The sequence below is a fragment of the Canis lupus genome, chromosome 1 (genome assembly GCF_048164855.1).
Source record: "Canis lupus baileyi chromosome 1, mCanLup2.hap1, whole genome shotgun sequence".
NCBI classification, from domain to species: Eukaryota; Metazoa; Chordata; class Mammalia; order Carnivora; family Canidae; genus Canis; species Canis lupus.
The window spans coordinates 121,603,942-121,623,412 of NC_132838.1; the positions used below are offsets into that span (position 1 = coordinate 121,603,942).

Genomic DNA, 19,471 nt, shown 5'->3' on the forward strand with positions numbered 1-19,471 from the left:
CTTCCCTGGATGTTTGGTGTGGTCAGAGTCTGATACCGGCAGTGCCAGGCCTGGAGAAGGCGGCCCGGTGCAGCTGGAACCGACTGCGACCTCTCCGCCAGGCCCAGCGCACCCCCTCCCTGCTGCCCTCGCGCCCTGGCCGCAGCTGACCACGCTGAGGTTCGGGGGGCCGGGTCCCCACCTGCGGCACCGGGAGGCTTCTCCACGGAGGGGAGAACGGGCGAGCCACCCATCAGCCCTTGGTCTCAGCTTCCTCACTCAGGAGGCGGGCTCTGACGACCGGCGGACCAGGCCGTGCGGAGCTGGCTGGTGAGGCTGCTGGCCGGACAGTCGCAGGAGGACCGGCCAGCTCCGGGGGCCTCCCACAAAGGGGGCGACACCGGGATGGCCCACCTGCCTAGAAGGCAAGGCTGGGGGCCAGTCTGCATCAGAGAGACCCTGCCCCATCTCTCCTCGGGTGGGACGAGCACCTGTCTGGGTCGGTGACACCGGCCTTCATTTGGCCACCTGCAGCCTTGGAGGAGGAAGGACGGAGTCACAAGCCTGGACCCAAAGCCAGTGACCCCAGAAGACCAAGAGCAGGCTCTCCCAACATTCAAAAAAAAAAAAAAAAAAAAAAAAGAGGGGGTAGGGAGGCTCCAAGCCCCCAAGCCCCCACCCTAGAAGGCCCGCTCTTTCCTTTGGGCAGGCTGAGGGCCAGATGGCCACCCTCATCTGCCCTGTCAGCGGTGACCTCTCGACTCGACAAATAGCAAGTGCGTCTTAATCAGAGCGCGCCCTTCCTGTCCACCAGACACGGCAATTGCACCGGCCCGCCCCTCGAGGAAACAAGACCTTCTTAATCACAGGCTGCTGGAGGGGCAGCGAGGAGGCCCAGAGGCCCGCCCGGCCCGCAGCCCGAAGCCACCATCCTCCCCGGGGCCCCCGCCAGCCCGGGCCGGGAGGAAGGAGCCTCCGAATTGCCAGGCCCTGGAATAATAACTCACATTACTCCGATCCCATCTGCACCCAGTGAAGGCAGAGCAGGGGAAGGAGCATAAAACACAAAGTTCCCACAGACAACATCTGTCTTAGTGCAAACAATGGACCATTATCTTGTAAATAATTCTGATTAAGCTGCAGCGTTTCCTCCTGAAACTGGTGGCGGGGAGCACCAGGAGGAGGGTGCGCTGAGCGCCGGGCCTCCCGAGCGGGCCTGAGCCCGTGAGCACCCCGCACCCTGCACCCCGCACCCCGCACCCCGCAGCAAGGCCCTTCCGATGGGCTCGGTGCCCCCTGCAGCTCCCGGGGCTTCCCCGGCCTGGACCCCCTCATCTCTCGGCGGAGGTGGGAGGGGTCCTTCCTCACCATTTCCTCTGCCCGCCCCTCAGGTGCTTTCTCATCTTTCTCTTCTACTCTCTTCTTACTGCTTTGCTGCCCCCTCGGCTTCCGCTTCCCTTCGCTTCTGTCTACCAGGCCCAGTTTCTGTTCTGGTTCTCGGACCCCGTTCTCACCGCCTGGCCCTTCTGGCTCCCAGTCCCTCTGCGGCCCCCTGTCCACCCTTGTCCCAGCCCAGGCCCCTGGGGTGCACCCATCCTTCCCACTACCCCGCGGATACCTGGTGGGCACGGTGTCCAGGCTGCGGGCTCCGAGGCCTGCAGGCCCCACACCGCCCTCTGGGAGGCCCGCGTCCCCCACCGGGAGGGCCCCTCGTGTGAGCTCCAGGATGCACTCTCCTGCCTCATCCCCCTCCTCCTGCATCTCCTCCCCAGAGAAGGGGCTGACGAGTTGTGAGCCCACCCGACGCCGGGGACCCCAGGCACTCAGCCTGTACAAATGAAGCGCGACTGTCCACTCCGCCAGGGCATTCACCCCGAAGGTCCTCAAGAAAATTCTCCTTGTGATTCCACATGAATAGCCTGAGTGTGACTTAGAGGCAACACACCAAGCCCGACGTTTCCACGTAAAGCAAAAGCCCCTGGGGCACAAGAATCCCCTTCCCACAGGTTGGCCAATAGGTATCGTGTTTGTCTTGCTTTGTTTTGTGTTTAAATCTAATTGTGAATCCTCCGTGGCATTAGAAAACAGGAAAGATGGGTCAATCACAGGGCTGATTTCTGCACATCCGGGGAATGGGGCCACTGAATCTTCACACGGGCTCCTCCGTGGAGGTGTCCAGTCTGGGGTGGGAGGACCCCCAGCTCAGCGCTTCGGACAGAGGCTTCCAGGGGTGAGCACAGACCGGCAAGGCTGGGGCTACCACACCCTGCAACACCCTACCCCGATTCCCTACCCACCTGCCAAGGTCTCAGCGAGTTCTGGGTTTACGGGGCGGGGCTCCCCGCCTGGGTCCCGCATAGCAGCAGACGTCCTTAAATAACTGAAACGTGGGTGACTTGCCGACCTCCTAGTTACCCAACCATATTCACTGTATTGTCTGGAGGGTGCATATGTGTGCCCTTTGATGGAAGGCGAAACCGAGGCAATCCCGGTATATTCAGCTGAAAACAGCCAAGGATGCACGGGGCCCACACCTGGAGATAACACACGCGGCCCCAGGTTGAGGCGGAGGCGCTGTGGGGTGGGGGGCGGGGGGCTTGCTAGCCAACAGCGACTGGGTGGCCGAGAGATGAGGACGGAAGAGCAGAAAGGCCCCCCCGGCACGGAGGAGGATGTGCGCTGCCCCTGCGGCCCACGCATGCACGATGGGGCCTGACACGAGCCCCCGTCTCTTGATCCCGCCTTCCGTTCCCTGTACGAGCCGCGTGGGAGTTGGGGGCTCCCGGGAGGGGCTATCGTCCTAGGAGGGGCACGCTGGATTATCAAATTGGTATCTGCAATGTGCTTGAGGAAAACTTAATCATGGAAAACACTCTCCTCTCAAGCTCCACTGTGAACACAAGAGGTCGAAAATTGAAAAGGAGAAAAAAGTCAGATAATCAGTTTTTTCTTGCATTACCATGAGCTCAAAAATCCAGTTGTATTCACTCTTAAAAAAATTATATGTATGTATGTATATATATATGAGAAATTCCGCAACGCTCTTCTGATGATTTAAGAGCAGCGTCTTCACGGGGACGGGGGTTCTCACTCACGGGCCCCACGCCCTCAGGGAGTAAACGGTCTTGGCTCCACTGAAATCCCACATGTTCACACACTTGTGGGACCAGCTGGGCTCCCACATCCGGGGCCCTGCTGAGCGTTCATGGGACTGACCAGGTCCTACAAGGTCACCTGGAAGGTCAGGGCTAGAAGGGACCGTGAGAGCCAGAGTTTGAGACCCGGGAGGCCACTGAGGGCCCTTGCAAGCACCCCTCCTTTCACCCGCGGGGAAATGGTGCCCAAAGGGAAAGGGGAGCTGTCGACCCTTGGAGCCGGACTGCTGGTGGACGTCTGGTCCCCGCGACCCCACATCTGTCCTCCGCTGAGCCTGCAGCTGAGCTGAGAGGCTCCACGCTTTTCAGTATTTAAAACCCACAGTTTGCTTCCCACGGGGAACCATGGACTGAGTACCTGTCCTCATCCTTGGTGGCCTTTTGCAGGGCGCTGAGGGTGGAAAAGCTCTCGGGCCAAGGGGTTGGTGCCCTACTGCTTCTCCTCCAGGTCCCTGGCATGCACGTCTGGTGTCGCTCCGCATGCACAGACGGAGACGGCTCGGTCACTGATGGGCTGCAGTGACCCTCGACGAGACGCCCCAGCTGGGGTCGATGCCCTCGCTCCTTCAGGCCTCAGCGGGGCAATTCTGAGATGAGCCGGAGGAACGCGGGAGGGCTGAGCCCTGTCCTCGACTCTCGTTAACACATCAGGGTGGCTTCCTCCCTCCTCCATCTCCCTCCCGGCTCCTGGGATCACCTCCCACTCTCCCTCCACCCAGGTTCTTATCTTAGGGCCTGCTCTGGGAGACCCCCAACGAGGTCGCCCCTGGGAGCTCGGAAGACTGACAAGATCAATGGACTCTCTCCTTGAGCGGAGCCCAACCTACGCCGGACCCCTCAGTGCCCACCGAGGCCACCCCATGTGCCCGCTGAGCACCCGCCTCCAGCCCTGGCCCAGGGGCACAGCACACCTCGGAGCGGCCTGCCCTCAGCGCTCCCCACCCACCCCGGCCCGCGGGGCCCCACAAAACCCTTGAGTCAAAGTCCGAGAAAAGCGACTTGTCCGTCATATAGAAAAGAGCAATAATTTAGTAAATTAATTGCAAATTTACTTTCCCTGCTTGGTTGCCCGTCTCCTTTTATGGGGATAATTGAGAGCACATTATATTAATGGGACAACAAGAGAAGTCCGAGAAGAAAACTGAAGCTCGTGAGCAGCGGGTTACGACCGGGACCGGGTGGGTGCCTCTGCCCAGCGCCCCCGCCCCGCACGAGAGCCAGCCGGCGTCGGGGCGCACACACGGGTGTTTCTGCGAAGGCACCGGCTTTGCCGAGCTCCCCAGCTTTCACCCTGACGCCGCGCCGTGGTCGCCCCGGAGGCAGAGCGGCTCCCGCGGGACGGCGCGGCCACGTGCCTGCGAGTGAGTCCAGGCATCGGGACGTGTCCCGGAAGGAGCGGCTCTAACCCGGGGGCCATAACCATCTCCCAAAACTTAGAGCCCCCCCAGCCCCGCCCCCCGAGGATCTGAATTTCATCAGAGCAAGCGTATCCCCCCCCCCACCCCGTGTAGGGAAGCAGGGGCTCCGAGGACTTGGACCTACCACGAGCTGCAAGCACCTTCCACGTCCCACCCTGAGCCCGTGGCCTCCTTCTGACTCCAGCCTCCCCTCCGGGGGTGGGGGCGGGGGTGGGGGTCTCCTGCCCACCTCAGATCGGGGGCGGCCCAGCCTGGGAAGGGTCAAGGGCAGATCCAGTAGGTGATGCTCCGAGCAGGTGCGGTGTGTGGTCCCCCCAGAAAACCTACTTGTGGCCCCGGCGCCGAGCTCTCAGCTGAAGCGGGCTCGTCCCCAGGCCTGACTCCCCCCAGCTCGCTCACAGCAACAAGGAGGTTCCCTGAACGCGCAGTGGGGGGGAGGGAGTTCTCTCCCCCCAGGCAGGAGTGGGGGGTGGATGGAAGCAGGGGTGCCGTGGAGCGGGAGGCGGGGAGGAGGCTGGGGCTCGGTTCATAAAAGTGGGGAGATGAGAAGCCACACAGGTCCCCTCTGAGCTTGAGAAGCCCCCACTGGGAGCGACTCAGGACACACACACCCCCACCCCGCCTGACAGGCAGAAACGGGTAGAGGCCCCATAGCTGGGGGATCGGCCCCGGGAGGGAGAGAAGATGGCAGAGACGTGGCTGAGCCCGACGCCTCTCCAGGGTACACCCTGTGTCCCGTCCCCCAGGCCCCTGGCCACCCTGTGGTCCCCTGAGTCCCTGCTGGCAGGGATCCGGGGGCCGTGAGGCCAGCAAGGGAGCCCGGGGGGTGCAGAGTGACTATAAACGGTGAACGGGGCCGGGGGCCGGGTGCTCAGGCCTCGGTGGAGGCACGGAGGCCCCGCAGCCATCCACAGAGCCCTCTCCCCCTGCCCCGTCCCCGGGCCCGGGCGCTGGTCCAGAGAGGCCCGTGGGTGCCCCCTGCCTACGGAGGGGGTCGGGGGTGGCCCCATCCTGGGAGCTGCACCTGCAGCCTCTTCAACCAAACGGGCCTTGGGCCCCCGGGAGGGAACACAGCCCCCCCTGGCAGGGATGCAACGTGGCTGCAGAGGGTGACATGGGCCCCCTGGAGCCCTCGGGGGGGCGAGAACCCGGGGAAGGGCCCAGAGCCCCAGACCCAGAGGGCCCTGGAAGTAAAGACAAAGCTTTCCTGGGGTGGCTCGTTCTGCTCAGGCGCGGGGAGGCCGCGTGGGCCCGGGCCGCGTGGCTGGGCATTTTGGGATCCGTCCCGGCGCTGTCGGCGCCCCGAGAGCGGAAGCGGGAGGCAGTTGTGGGGGAGCCACGATGGTCACGCGGGCTTGCGTCGTGTGTTCGAGACTCGGAATCTCCCCTTCTCCCACAGAAGAGACTGTCCTCTGGTGTCTGGGGCCGAGGTCACTTGAACGGTTTGCAGGACACCTGCCGGAGGGGATGTGCCAAGCAGTCGACGTGCTACGACTGTCCTGCTGCCGAGGCCGGGGTTGCCGGGCTTCCGTCCCCTCACACGGGGGACACTTTATTTATGGGGGTGTGGGCACTGTCAGACGATGAGAATACCTCGCCCCACCTTTTCTCCCACCGGTTAAACGGGGAGCTGGGGTGTGCACAGAATTCAGAAGTCTCCAAAGTGGACCCCAGCAGGAAGGCTTTCTAGAAACACTGCAGAAGGGAAGGGCCTGAAGTCCAGCTCAGGGACCAAAAAAAAAAAAAAAAAAAAAAACCCAAAAAACTAAGCAACAAAAATGGGGAAGCAAACCCCTTCATTCCTCTAACCCCACCCCTCCCACCCTGACGTGAGGTCGGGGACACGGGCCGGGCCAGCGCCTGGGACAGCAAAGGCAGGTACATCAAAAACTCAGCGGACAAAAATACTCCAAGTCCCACGATTCCGAGCCCCTTTCCGATGAAAACTACCTTCCCCGGGATGCAAAGAGAACCTGGAGGTTTGCACGGGGCCTGGGAGCACTCGTGGGGTCTAGGTGCCCGCAGAGACGTGCTCAGCTGGCCCACCCAACACGGCACCTGCCCCCCGCCCGCCGTCCCCGCCCCCCAGACCGGGAGATGCCGTGACACCTGCCCCTGTAGTACCCGCTGCGACACGTGGGGCCCACCTCCAGCAAACAGCCCCCGGGGTTGGGGCCGGGGAGGGGGTGCAGCCACCTAGGACCTCCCCGAATGTCCTGCTGAGGCTTCCAACAGTGCGGGCGTCCGGGGTGCAGGCGGGGTCGGGGGTCGGTGTTGGTGGTGGAGGAGGAGGGTCGCCGGCTGTCGTAGACGGGATTAACATAATGACTCAAAACTGCACTAATGTTTCACAGCTTTTTTTTTTATTAGCAATACCAAGATAAGTTATCGAAGCATTTTTTTTTTTAGTATCGTTTTACATTCCATTCATAAATGACCTAACTTGTAACTCAGCATACAGCACACTTAAAAGATATAGTTTGACACTTATTCAGAAAGCTACAATTATTAGAACTTACATGCCTTCATTACCAGGAACACCTTAATAGCATCTTCTCGTCACTTCCACAATACTCTAGGCCAAAGCACACGATAACCCAGCACAAGTTCACACAGTTTTTGCTTCCATCACCACGTTCGAAGTCGCGGCCGCCGGGGCGCCGTTCACTGGAAATTTTCTTTACTGTCCTCGGTTCCCGGTTAATGGGACAAGCTGACACAATATTAAACTAGCAATGGCACTGCTTAAATACTATGGAGAAAGAGAATTACTGCACTTTTCCGTATTCTTCTAAAGCGTTAACAAAATACAGGACAATCGGACACAAGCGGTGACGCCGACGAGACTGTCAGGGCCCGGCCTCTAGCAGCCCGGCGAGCTGGCGTAGCAGGCCGACCCCCCCCCCCACCCAGCCCGGCCGCCAGTCAGATTTTTCACAGGTGAAGGGACTCTCCAATCCACCAGCGCTTGTCACTCAGGATTCACGACTTTGAGGGAGTTTTTCAAGTTACTAAGCCTTCGCGATCCATGACTAATAGAGGAACATATGGGGCAGTATTTTTAGCCTCCCTGATTCTCTTGCTATATATACCGTAGGTCGGTGTGCGTGTGTGTACACATACCTATGCCAATAGTAATTATTTATTCAACACACATATGTGTATACGTTCTTCTCCCGACTTTACACGATTAACAAGCTGCAGGTAGCCACCGAGGAGCACGAACAGACAAGGGCAAGTCCAGCTAGACCGACTAGAACAGGGGGTGTCACTTACCTGCAAGAGAACGTGCAGATTCATTAAACAGTCCAGAGACCGCGTAGGCTAGAGGCATTGGGGAGCGAGGCCAGGGCCACGCTCCCTAATTGTTTAATGGAGTAACGACAATAAAGCAATATTTATAAAATTTGGTCCTTCCGTCTCTGGCGAAAGCGGGAATAGTCTACGTGATTAGAGCAGGTTGGCAATTAGGCGTGGAGGTGCCGTTGATCAGCGCTAAGTAATAGGAGATAATTACTACTTATTTGAAACCTGGGCTTTGCACACAACATCTGAATATAAAGAGGGAAGAACCTGACGCCTCCGGTAGCTAAGACGTGGCCTCCCGTCTGCACGGCTGTCGGTGCCGACCGTCACCGTGGGTGGGCAGCCGGGAAGGGAGAGGCCGAAGCCGAAGCTCCGGGTACCTGCGCTCCGCACGAGGCAGCCCGGGGGGTCACGCTGCTGCTGTTTTGCACGAGAGCAAAACACTCCGAGAGCTTGCACGCCCCCGGGGACGTGGGGGTCTGTTCCCACAACACCCTCTTAGCTTTCTCTTCCTCCCTCCCGGTCTTAAGCCATTACTGGGGAGAAAAAAAAAAAAAAAAAAGTGCGTCCGTGCATCTATGTCCGTGTGCGTAATTTTTTTTTTTTTTTTTTTGAACCAAAGAGCTCAGTCGCTATCTCCTCTCACCCCAGGCTCAGTCCCGGGCGGTGGGTATCGAGCGATCCAAAAAGAACATGCACACAGAAACCAAAATGAAAGCTACCAGACTTTTCTCCTGCTTCGGAGGCACTGTTGATTCAGACAGTAGCTTTTGGAGCCAAAAATATGCAGCAAAAGGAAAGGAACATAAACAAGGCTAAATGTCACCAGTGTTTGCCGACTTACAGACACCATCCATTTGTTTGTTCTGAAATGACGAGTGGACCATTTGGCAAATACAATGGTATTCGCACAACAGTTCTGTCGTCCCGCAGTGCAAACGACATCACGTCAGTGGCATTCCCATTTAATTTAAAAAAAAAAAAAAAAAAAAAGAGGGAGGAGGAGGAGAATGCCCAAAGAGTTTGGGGAGGCTGCCATCCAAAGAGGCTGCCTCGGCGTCAACACAGCGCACACAGCGAGGCCTCGGACGGGACAAGAGGAGAGGCGGTCCGTGGTGGGCGCGGGTTCCTGCAGGAGATCCCAGGGGACAGCAGCTGCCCCTTGTCCTGCCAGAGCCAAAGGGACGAGCTCTGCGGCTGCCCGTGGGGCGGCCAGCGGGAGGGGGCAACGATCTGCATTCACGCAAAGGATCTGCCCTCGGACCATAAGCCGAGTGCTCCTCTCCCTACTGGGCTCCCACGTGGGACCCCAGACACACACTCCTACTAGGAGCAGGCCGGACTCTGGAAGTCAACGAACAATCTGCAAAGGATAGAATCAGGCAAAGGAAACGAGCGCCAGGTTGTGCTTTGCCGACAGTCCCTGCAAGCCAACCCACTTGGGAACCGGCTCACGAAGAAGGCACGAGGGAGGGAGGCACGAGGGAGGGACGAGGGCTCATCCGGCGTCAAGGAAAGCACGGCAGCTCCAGAGACAAGGCCCTACCGTGGAGAGGCCCCTGGGTCTTGCAGGCTAACCGCCCTCCTGGGCGTTGACAACGTGGGCTCCCGTACGCAGGGTCGATTTACGCCTCGTGGTCCTCCCCCCGGGGCCATTTTCCTAACCGAACCTCCTTTCTTCATTAGAACCCTCTGGCTCCTAGGCCACAAACTTAGAATCATCCACTAGACCAAAGAACGTGCCCAGTGCCCTTGGCTGTGCACCTGTCGCCTAAGCTTGGGCGTCCTCACTCACGCGCACGTGGGGAGTGCTCACGCTCCTTCCACACGTTCCAGCCGCGGCCCCCTTGGACATCTCGACCGACTACAGGTTCAAACCAAAATCTGGTCAAGTGTTAAGGAGGAGGGACTTCCTTCCTACCCTAAGCGCTTGCCTTTGACCAGGAAGCAGCAGAACTGGGTAGAGACTGGAAAGGTAGGGCCACCGCCACCGATGCCATCGCAAAGTCACCAGAATTGCCTTGAAAGCTGAATTATCCACATGCCAAGAAAGAGCCATCCAAAATCGGTCCCGGCAGACGTGAGGAAGTAAACCCCGACCGAAAAGTGAGATCTGTACTTGCTTAGAACCGAAGGGACCGCCGCAACCAAGAGTCCTACGGGCGCTGGGGCACCTGGGTGGCTCAGCAGTCGGTTAAGCATCGGACTCTTGGTTTCTTCTGGCTCAGGTCAGGATCTCGGGGTCATGGGATTGAGCCTTGAGTTGGGCTCCGTGCTCAGTACGAAGTCGGCTTGAATTTCTCGCCGCCTCTGCCCCTCCCCTCTGCCCTCTCTCTCTCAAATAAATATTTTCAATAAGTCACTTGGATACAGGCACCGTTCCCTTGCGACATCCATTTCTACTATAAAACGCCCACTCAATGGAGAACCAGTCACCCGAGCTCCTCTACACCCTTCGTGTTGTTTCATCCTTCCACGTCTGTCCATCGGGGGGGCGGGGGGGAAACGGAGGCTTCCGCAGAGCACGCTCACCTCCGAGCCAAGGTGGAGCTCCTGCCTGCTCCTCCTCTGCCTACACTGGCTGTGACCCGGGAGCCCCTGGGACTGCCGTGAGCTGCAGAGGGGTCTCCTCCTGCAAGTCTTTAGTGCAACAGGCAGGGGGTGGCCTTCCGGGACAGGTACACTGGGGCCATCAGGGTCTACGAGCCTCCTCTCTCTCTCTCTCTCTCTCTCGGGAAAGTCTCTTGTGTCTCAGGCTTTGCATCACGGGTCAGTAGATGGAGCCCAGCACCTGCTACCCTGGGCCTTCCCTACGTCGCTCCTGGGCCAGCGGAGCCACAACAGACAGGTTCCCGCGTGCCTCCTCCAGGGACGACATCCTGCTCTACCCTAGAGCTGGGGGTGGCCCAGCTGGCCGACGTGTGGGCCAAATCCAGCCCATCGCCTGCGTTAGTAAATAAAGTTTTATTGGAACACGGCCACGCCTATCTGTTTGATTTTCACTTGGCGGGGCAGGGTCGGGTGGCCGTGACCCAGACCACACTGCCTGCAGTCCTAACTTATTTCCTCTCTGGCTCTTGAAGAAAATCGTTCCCAACTCCTGCTTTGGATTGTGTAGCCGGTAAATGGTGACTATTTCCAGATACTCTCTGGGCTGGAAAGCGGCGAGCTTGGGGGAGGCCAGAGTCACATTTTAAGAGCGCTCAGCTTGGAGGCCCTGGTTCATTTTATCACGATGAAGCACAGCTCATTTTATCACAATGGGGAGAGGTTTCAGTGGACCTTGTGTCCTTTTTTTTTTTTTATTTTTTTTTTTAAGGAGGAGTCCTAATTCTCTCATTGCTCTGGAAGCCCAGGGAATCCTTGGTCTCAGGTGTAATTTGGGAGGCCAGGTTCCCAGTAACCTGCAGATAATAAATTGGGACGACTGAGACCTTTGTTGCTAATGGCCCTGCCTTCCCACTAGCTTGCCCAGGGGCCCGCCGGGTGCCTGGGGCTGGGAGCTACTGCGTGAGAGCCCATGCCCATGACAGACGTGCTGGTGTCTCCTCGCTCGGCCCGGCCTCCCCGCGTGCTGCCAACTCCAGAGCTCCGAAGGGCGGAGGGGGTCATGCTCTTCTTACTGCCTTTCTCTTCAATGCTTCCCATCAACCCGACCCCGGGCGCACCAGAAGACACCGGCAGAGCAAACTCCGCTTGCAGGACTCAACACATAATGACCCCCAGCCATCTGTCTCAGGTTTGAAAGGCAGAGAGCAAGGGCGATCTGGTTGCTTTCCAAATCCACAAACTGGGGTGAAACATGCTCCACGACCCTGCCATGCGGCCAGCCCTCCAGGTGCTGCGTAGACCGGCCCGTGCGCTGTCTGGGGCACACAGAAGCCCGTGCCGCCCGTGCTCCCCGACCTGCAAGCTGCTGGCTGGCCCAAGAGTTCGGCAAAGTTTTTTCCAACAGGACGAGGGGGGTTGCCCGCCTTGTCCTATCAGTGGATGCGAGCCCTGCTCCGGCCTGCCCTTCCTCCCTAATTAAATACCCATGTGGCTCCTGTCCCATTACGGGACCGAGGTCAAATCCATTCCAACAAACCTGAGGGCACAGCCAAGTTCTTTAATGGCACTCAATGACCTTGCCTGTCATGTTCTTCAGCAGAACAAGGAAATGCGGGCTATGCCTGGAGTCTGAAAGGCACCTCAAGGAACGGACGCTTTAATCGCAGTGGTAGTTCGCCCGGTGGCGTCAGGCCCACAGCGGGATCCGACCTACTCTACAAGCAACCGCGTGTGTCCTCCAGCTCCACCCAAGACGGCTCCTCCTCGGGATCTCCCCTAGTACATCTCTGACAGGCGGATGCGCTACGCTCTACGGAAGCACCCCGCAAGGTTCACGCGCGGGCTCCAGGACTCTGCTGCCCACCGGGCTGGGCCGGCCCCTCTCTTCAACTCTCTCTTCTGAACCAAAGTTGGAAACGCACTGGCTCGGAATGGGCCGGGCTCACGGGCCAGGAACCCAGGTCCGGGGGGCCAAGGAACGTAAGACCAGAGGTGTCACGGTCAGGAAGCAGGAAGCAGGCATGCAGACCCAGGGAGCCGCCTGGAGGTAGAGCCTACGACAGGGATATCACCCACAGGCTTCAGGGTTCGGCGCCACCTCCTCCAACTCGCCAAGCATGTGTCAGAGTAGCTGCGAGCTCTGTGGGGAGTCTGCGTGATCCGAACAACATTTCTACTGATGCTTCTTCAAACACTTTTACAACCCATGAGAACAGAAACAGACGGACATTAGCTCCTCCTACAAGCCTGTTTCTAGGGGCATCAAAGTGGGGATTTGGGTTGACTAACTAGACAAAAATCAGACCCCAAACTCCCCTGAGATGAGGAATACCGGAATAATTCTTTGCTTTGACAAAGCCCAGCTTCTTGGGGGAGACCAGGTATCAAGCTGGCGGTTCCGCGTGGAAATCCATATCCACTTTGAGTGGAGCAGAGAAGAAGGAACAAACATCAGGAATATTTGATTCCTCGTGCCAACATCATTTCCACTCTTGCAAAGCCAAGCCAAGGCGGCGGGGGGTGGTGGGGGGCTCGGAGTTTTTGACTATTATTTGTGCTTCTTGCAAAGCTAGAAAGACAGTGAGGTGGACTGTGAGAAAAACGCCCCCCACATGCCCATTCTGTACCCAGTGAGGCTTCAGTCCCCCCCGCCCCTAGATACTGCCCCTTAGGAAGGATGGATATGCCTGGCCCTCATGCATCCTGGGACACAGAGCAGCCAGAAGGAAAATAAGAAGCGGGCTTTGCTTAGGGTGGGCCAGGTACGGGAGTGGAGGAGCGAAGACTGGGCAGGGTCAGGCTCATCCTGGAGGCAAGAGGATGGTGCCCCCGCCCCGCCCCGAGCAGGCACAGGAGCCAGGCAAAGGCCTTCCCTGCCTGCTTCTGAGCTCGAGCAAGAGGACAACGGAAGAAATGAGGCCCAAACGAAGTGCAGAACTTGTGCTCTCTAAAAATAGGCAGTTTACGGCCAGAGTTTGTTTTGACATCTTACCGTGAGTGCAAAGGAGAGCACATGGGCCCGGACCCTGACCTGGAGGGAGAACCACGGCGCCTGGTCCCGGCCTGGCTGGACTCAGGGTCCTCCTTCCCCCTTTCGAGCGAGGGGCCAGGATCTGATGCCCGATGGCCTAAAGGTTAACCAAGCCAAGTTTTTTGCACAAACCCTGGAGCTGTCAGGGGTGTGTCCTGAGCTGCTGCGTGGGGAGGGGGCCAGAAGTGCCTAAGGGGTGCCATTCACAGGGCTGGGGCTCACGGGATGCACACTCCCCCTGCCTTCCCCTCCACTCTCACCTGTGCAACCTGTGCAAAAGGACACCAGTGGGCAAGCTCCTGGGAGGCAGAGGCGAGCAGCCTTCCTACTGCACTGAGAGGAAGATGGGGAAATTAATAGGGGTGACCGGAGCTCATTTCAGTAAGAATGAGCTTATGCACATGCCAGGTTTTGATCGTTTCTGATGCATGAATTCCTGGCAGGAACTAGGGTCCGCCATAGGTATTTGAAAGAAGGGAGAGTAGGCTTTTAAAAAAAAAAAAATCCCCCAAACAACAATAAAAGAAGAAAAGTCACAAACTCAAAACAACCAAGAAATTCAAAAAATTAAAAAAAAAAGATTTAACATTGCTTCCCCAGGGGGGGAAAAAAAAAAAAGAAAGGGGGAGGGTTGGGGAGAGGAGGAAATTGGACTCACATAAAACCCTTTCCTCAAAAAAAACAAAAACAAAAAAAAAACAACCTTTTTCTCCTTCTTTTAAATATTGTTTTTAAGAGCTTCAAAAAGTCATGAATTGTATGTGGGTAAAAATAGACCTGGGGGGGGGGTGCTGGTTAATGGAGCCGTGTGAATCATTCAGCATAAGGAACTGTCAATATTTTTTTAAGCTGTCAGAAATCCATTTAGTGATTTTTGACAATTCAAAAAAGAAATATGTGTATATATATATATATATATATATATATATATATATATATATATATATATTTCTGACTGCTTGATCCGGTTCTTAGCGAATTAGGGAAAGAGAAGGTAAAAATATATATATATATATATATATATACCCATTGAAATTGTGAACCAAGTCCAGCTTCCTGAATTCTGCTCCGCGCTAAACGTTACCATCAGAATTCAGAGCTTAGGAAGTAACTCCTTCCCTCCCTTCCTTCCTTCCTTCCTTCCTTCCTTCCTTCCTTCCTTCCGTCCTTTGCTGTCCTCGGCAGGTGCGGTGCGTCACAGACATCCACTCCTAGGTGAGACGTGGAGAGGCACCACCATCCCTCCTCTCTGGCCAGGATATCCGGCGACGGGGGATAACACGCGGGGCCTCCTTTCGGGGAGGAGGGGAAGGCTTTGGGATACGAATACCTGGGTGCCAGGGGAATGTCTTTGATCCTCCCCGCCCGCCCCGGCGTTCATTTGATCCTATTCTAGGCTTCAAATTTATTCTTAGGTTTTAAGATCTGGAATTACTTTGGGGTAAACCATATTCGGGGAGGAGGTAAAGAAGTGCCAATTTGCTAACAAGACCAGGCAGGCCCAAGTCCAAGACACACGGGATCACAACACGGCTGCCCCAGGGATCTCACAGCGCACACGTCTCGTCAGAACAACAGGCGGACAGGGGGGCGGAAGGCGAGAGGAGGGAGCCGAAGCCACGGGAGCTGTCTAAAGAGGAGGCACAAACACCCCGAAACAACCTCCCGCGTCGGAGAGGGGATCACTTTATTTCCATAGCGTGGTCAGCTCGTGGGATAGGATCTTAGTGCCCCCTGCGCCGACACAAAGGGAAGTTGAAGGAAGCGGGTTTGGCTTTAGCGAAGCAGAAAGCAACGGTCTCTAGCCGTCTTACGCGGAAGCTGCTAATACTGACGGGTTTGCGAGTTACCGGGTCTTTTTGTTTCCCGTTTCTGTTTTGTTTTTTTTTTTTTTAAGATTTTTTTCTCCCCCTCGAGTTAGAGATTAAAAACAGGAGTGGTGCGCACCGTGGGGAACCCCTCACCCCGCCCCGCCCCGACCCCTGTACCCCCACGCCGTCCATACATTGGGGCCGTTTCCCGGGAGTGCGGACCCCGACCCGGAGGCGTGAGTGCGAGAACTTCCAATGGAGACCGACCCTGGTGATTGTCTACACTGCACATACAGCATCGCTGGGGGGCTGGCACGGTTAGTTAGTTCAAACGCGTGCCAACGGAGGCGTCTACCTCGACTTTTTAAAAACGCACGATTCGGCACTGATGTTTCGGGAAAGGAACTAAAGGAAGACGATTCTAAAACTTACCACACAAGTCTGGCCTCTTGATACATCCAGAATTTGCTGTGCTACTGGCAAGTCCGTTAAAGGCTGCTAAGCCATCAGAACTGTAGGCCCTGAGGACCGACAACATGTTCAGCGGCTTCTCCAGGCCCGGGGGGCCCCGCTCCGGCTTGGGCAGGCCCGCCGAGGGGTCCTGGGCTGGAAGGAGGCCCGGGCCGTGCCACTGCTTCTCGGGCGCCTGGGGTCCCGGCGACACCAGTCCCTGGACGGGCTGAGGGGCGCCCGCGGGCAGCAGGCCGTCCCCGCCGTCGCCGCCGCCGTCCTTGCCGAGGGCCGACTGGGGCTTGCTCATCATCTCGGGCTCCGTTTCCAGATCCTCTTCGTCGTTGTTCTCCCCCTTGGAGGAGTCCATGTCCTCGGAGGAGGCAATGTCGGAGAGGTCGTCGGGAGCGCTCTTGTTGGCGGTCTCGGGGATCAGGATCGGGGCGTCGTCTTCCGAGTGGGCCTTCCCGTCGGGCTCCTTGCCGGCGCAGGAACCGGGGGCCCCCGAGCCCACCAGGCCCGGGTAGACGCCAAACTGCTTGTAGAAGTCTGACGGGAAGTTACAGAACGCGGGGTCCACCAGGCCGGGCCACGCGCCGCTCTTCGGCTCCCCCAGAGTCTCCTTGGCGGCTCCTTGGGCCGTCTTCTCGGAAGCAGCCTCCAGAGGCCCAAGCATGTTGGAAAGGGCCATCTCTTTGCTGGACTGTACGGAGGGCAGCAGGGCCGCTTTGCCGGCCTCCCGGGCTTGGTCCTTGCAGTTGACCGTCACCCCGACGGCGCTGTCTTTGCGCTTGGCTTTGCCCAGGTGGTTGGCCTGCAGGTGCAGGGCCATCAGCTCCATGGACGACGTCGTGAAGGCGCAGAACAAGCAGCCGTGCCACGCGATGCTGTCTTGCACGGTCACCGACGAGCCCGGGAGCGAGGCGGCGTCGGGCCGCACCGACAAGTCTAGAGGCTCGTACTGAGATTTCTCCGACTTCCTGGGGCCCGCCTTCCCGCCGGCTTTGTCCTCACCGCCGTCCGGCCCGTGCACCTTCGTGGAGGGAGGGTCGGACAGGGTCTTGTCCTTCACGTCCTTCTCCTTCTTCAAGGAGCTGAGGACGAAGCTGTCCATGAAGGCTTGCAAGGACCCCTGGAAATTCACACCGTTGTTCACGATGCTCTGATACGCTCTCCCGATGTCGGCGAAGTGGGTGCTTTTGGAAGGCAGGTCGGCGCCCTTCAGGGCCTCCGAAGGGGCCTCGGGGGCCATGCCGCTGGCCTGGCCCGAGTGGTCCGCGGACGAGAGCACTCCGGCTGTCCACTGCTGAGAGGCGGGGCCGCCTCTGAAGTCGATCCCGGGGAGGCCCTTGAAGGCCCCCCTCAGAATGTCCGGCCGGATGAACAAAGCGGCTTTGCTGGGCAGCTCGTCCCGGTGGTCTTGGCTGGGGGGCGGCCCGGACAGCGGCCCGGCTCCATTCTGCCTCTCCCGGTGATGCCGCTCGAGGTGGTATTTTAAGGACGCTGACTGGGTGCCGGCGTAATCACAGTGGGGACACTTGTAGGGCTTCTCACCTGCAAGGTTTCGGTACAAGGAGAAAGAGAGAGAGCGTTTATCTCATTTTGGTGTGCTGAACAGGGCTAGAAGGATCAACATTTGTTCTTGGAAACAAAGCAGCTCAAACTAATAATTAGTTGGCGAACAACTGTTTTTTAATAGAAGAATAATTCGTACTCTTAAGCTTTTTTAATGATTTTGTACCATTTGGGACTATTCAGGAATGACATACTATCTACACACAATTAGCTATCTTTTTCTTTATCTAACATGTGAAAACGGCTGTAGATTTAAAAGCTATGATTATGAAAATTAAGCATAATAATTTCAACCACAGTGATCATTAAAAGTAGAAGTTTAAAAAGACAAAGTATGTAACAAATGGGTGGTTGCAATATTTTGTGTATACAATAGCTCTAAAATTTGTTTAAATTATACACATGGAAACCATTTTTAAACCTAAAAATTTTATGGCACTGTTACGCAAGACTGAAATGAATGATTTAAGTCTTGCTCTGCAGTAAATCATGGATATAATTAGCAAATGGCATACTGCACAAGTAATTTATCATTATTTGGAGGGCACCATTCCAGACGAGCTCAGATATCTGCAGACCTACTGCATTGTTTCTAAATAAAGAACTATAAATACCGATTCTATAAAATATTAATACCATTACGGTGCATTATGATTGCAGCATGTAAAGACATATAGTTAAGATAAAAAGCAGTCAATAAAACTTAAAAGAAAATGAGTAATAAAAAAGGTACAAAATATATTTAGTTTCTGTATTTGAAATTAACATTATCTACTGGTCTTTGTAGCGCCTTAAATTTGTACTAATGGCAAACCTAATGCTCCGGTAGTAAAATGTGTAATTTACCTATAATAAGCGCTTTCTAGAGAATAAAAATAGCTTTAAAGAGTGTTTTTAAAACATATAAGATCATTTTCATGAATTAAATATTTATTTAAATTCAACACCCAACTTCTATTGTTCTTTCCGCCACGGAAAAGGCACCGTAAAACATACAACGTGGACCTGCCCGCATTGTGGCGTCGAGGGAGGGGAGGAGAATAAACAGACGTGGATTGAAATATATTCCAGGAGTCTGTTCGCAATCCAGGGTCTTTTTCTAGACTTTGGGATTGGAAGAGCTCTCCAGAAGGCGTGGGGCTGTGGCCGTCCGTTAGCTTATTCCCGATATCCACCAATTTTTCCTCCCGGGAAACTCCTTTCGGCCCCCCCCACGCCCCCCACCCCCACCCCTTCCTCTCTTCTAGCGTAAACCAGACTGATGTAAAGAGCAACAGCGCGTCATCGGTGAGCGGTGCATCCCCAAGATACCCCACGTGCCTCGGCGGAGGCCCCGGCTCCCAGTCTCCACGGCGTGGGGCGCTGGGGGGCGACGCAGTCGAGAGGAGGGGAGAGGGACTGCTGGGTGCCGCACACAGGGGGCCCCCCAGCCCGGGCTCTGAGCAGGGGACTCCACGTCATCTCCAGATTTCGCGTTGGAACCTTGGAGAAGCCACGCCTGCCTCTTCAAAATGTTGGCTCTGTGCGCCTCGTCTGCTCCCGCAAGCCGGGGACGGGCTGCCCTGGACACATCAGAGCCGGGCAGGGGGCCCAGCTGGGAACGTGGTTCCCTAAGAGCAAAGGTCCCAGCCGTGTCTGGCTACACCAGTGACAGCACCAGGCAGGAAGGCTCTATCCCCTTTGAGCTAACGGGGGCCCTTTTCCCCACTTCTTGGAGTCAGTCCCTGTGCTGGGCTCAGATTCCCTCCGGCCGCGCTGTGGGGACATCTGGTCGGAGGCGAGGGAACCCGCAGTGGGACAGGCGCTGCCGGGCTGGCCTGGAGGCCCGGTGGCCAGCTGGGCGGGGGTCAGGCTCGCCAGGGGACAGCCTCACCGGGGACCCGGCATCCTGGCTCCGAGGCCAGCGGGAAGCCGGGATGGCCCCGCGGCGAGGGCCTGCGGAGGTGAGGCCTGCGGGCTCTGGGCGGCCCTCGGGCTGCGCGTCACAGATGCACCTGGAAGTAAGGAGGCGCATCTGGCAGAGGGTCTGCGGGGAACGCACCGGGCGTTCATGAGCGGGGGCTACGGAGGTGGGCTGTGGCCTCCAGGCCTCGGGGGGCGGTCTTCTTACTCGGCGGTCCCGGGGGGTTCCGGGGCAGAGCAAAGACTACCGCCAAGGGGAAACGGCCTGGGAGCTTTAAAAAGGGCTGCTACCGG

General features: G+C 57.2%; 1 protein-coding gene across 14 annotated transcripts in view; it reads right to left on the reverse strand.

The window, feature by feature from the left end:
- Nucleotides 1-19,471, reverse strand: part of ZNF536 (zinc finger protein 536) — a 430,505-nt gene that overhangs the window by 134,197 nt on the left and 276,837 nt on the right. For 12 of the 14 annotated variants that reach the window (XR_012010084.1, XM_072782920.1, XM_072782891.1 and 9 more), the window contains one exon: nt 15,683-17,254. Coding sequence is in view for 13 of the 14 variants with exons in the window: in XM_072782920.1 (XP_072639021.1) it covers nt 15,683-17,254 (1,572 nt within the window). In the remaining variant the exon portion in view is untranslated. The other 2 variants (XM_072782968.1, XM_072782943.1) reach the window with 2 other exon arrangements.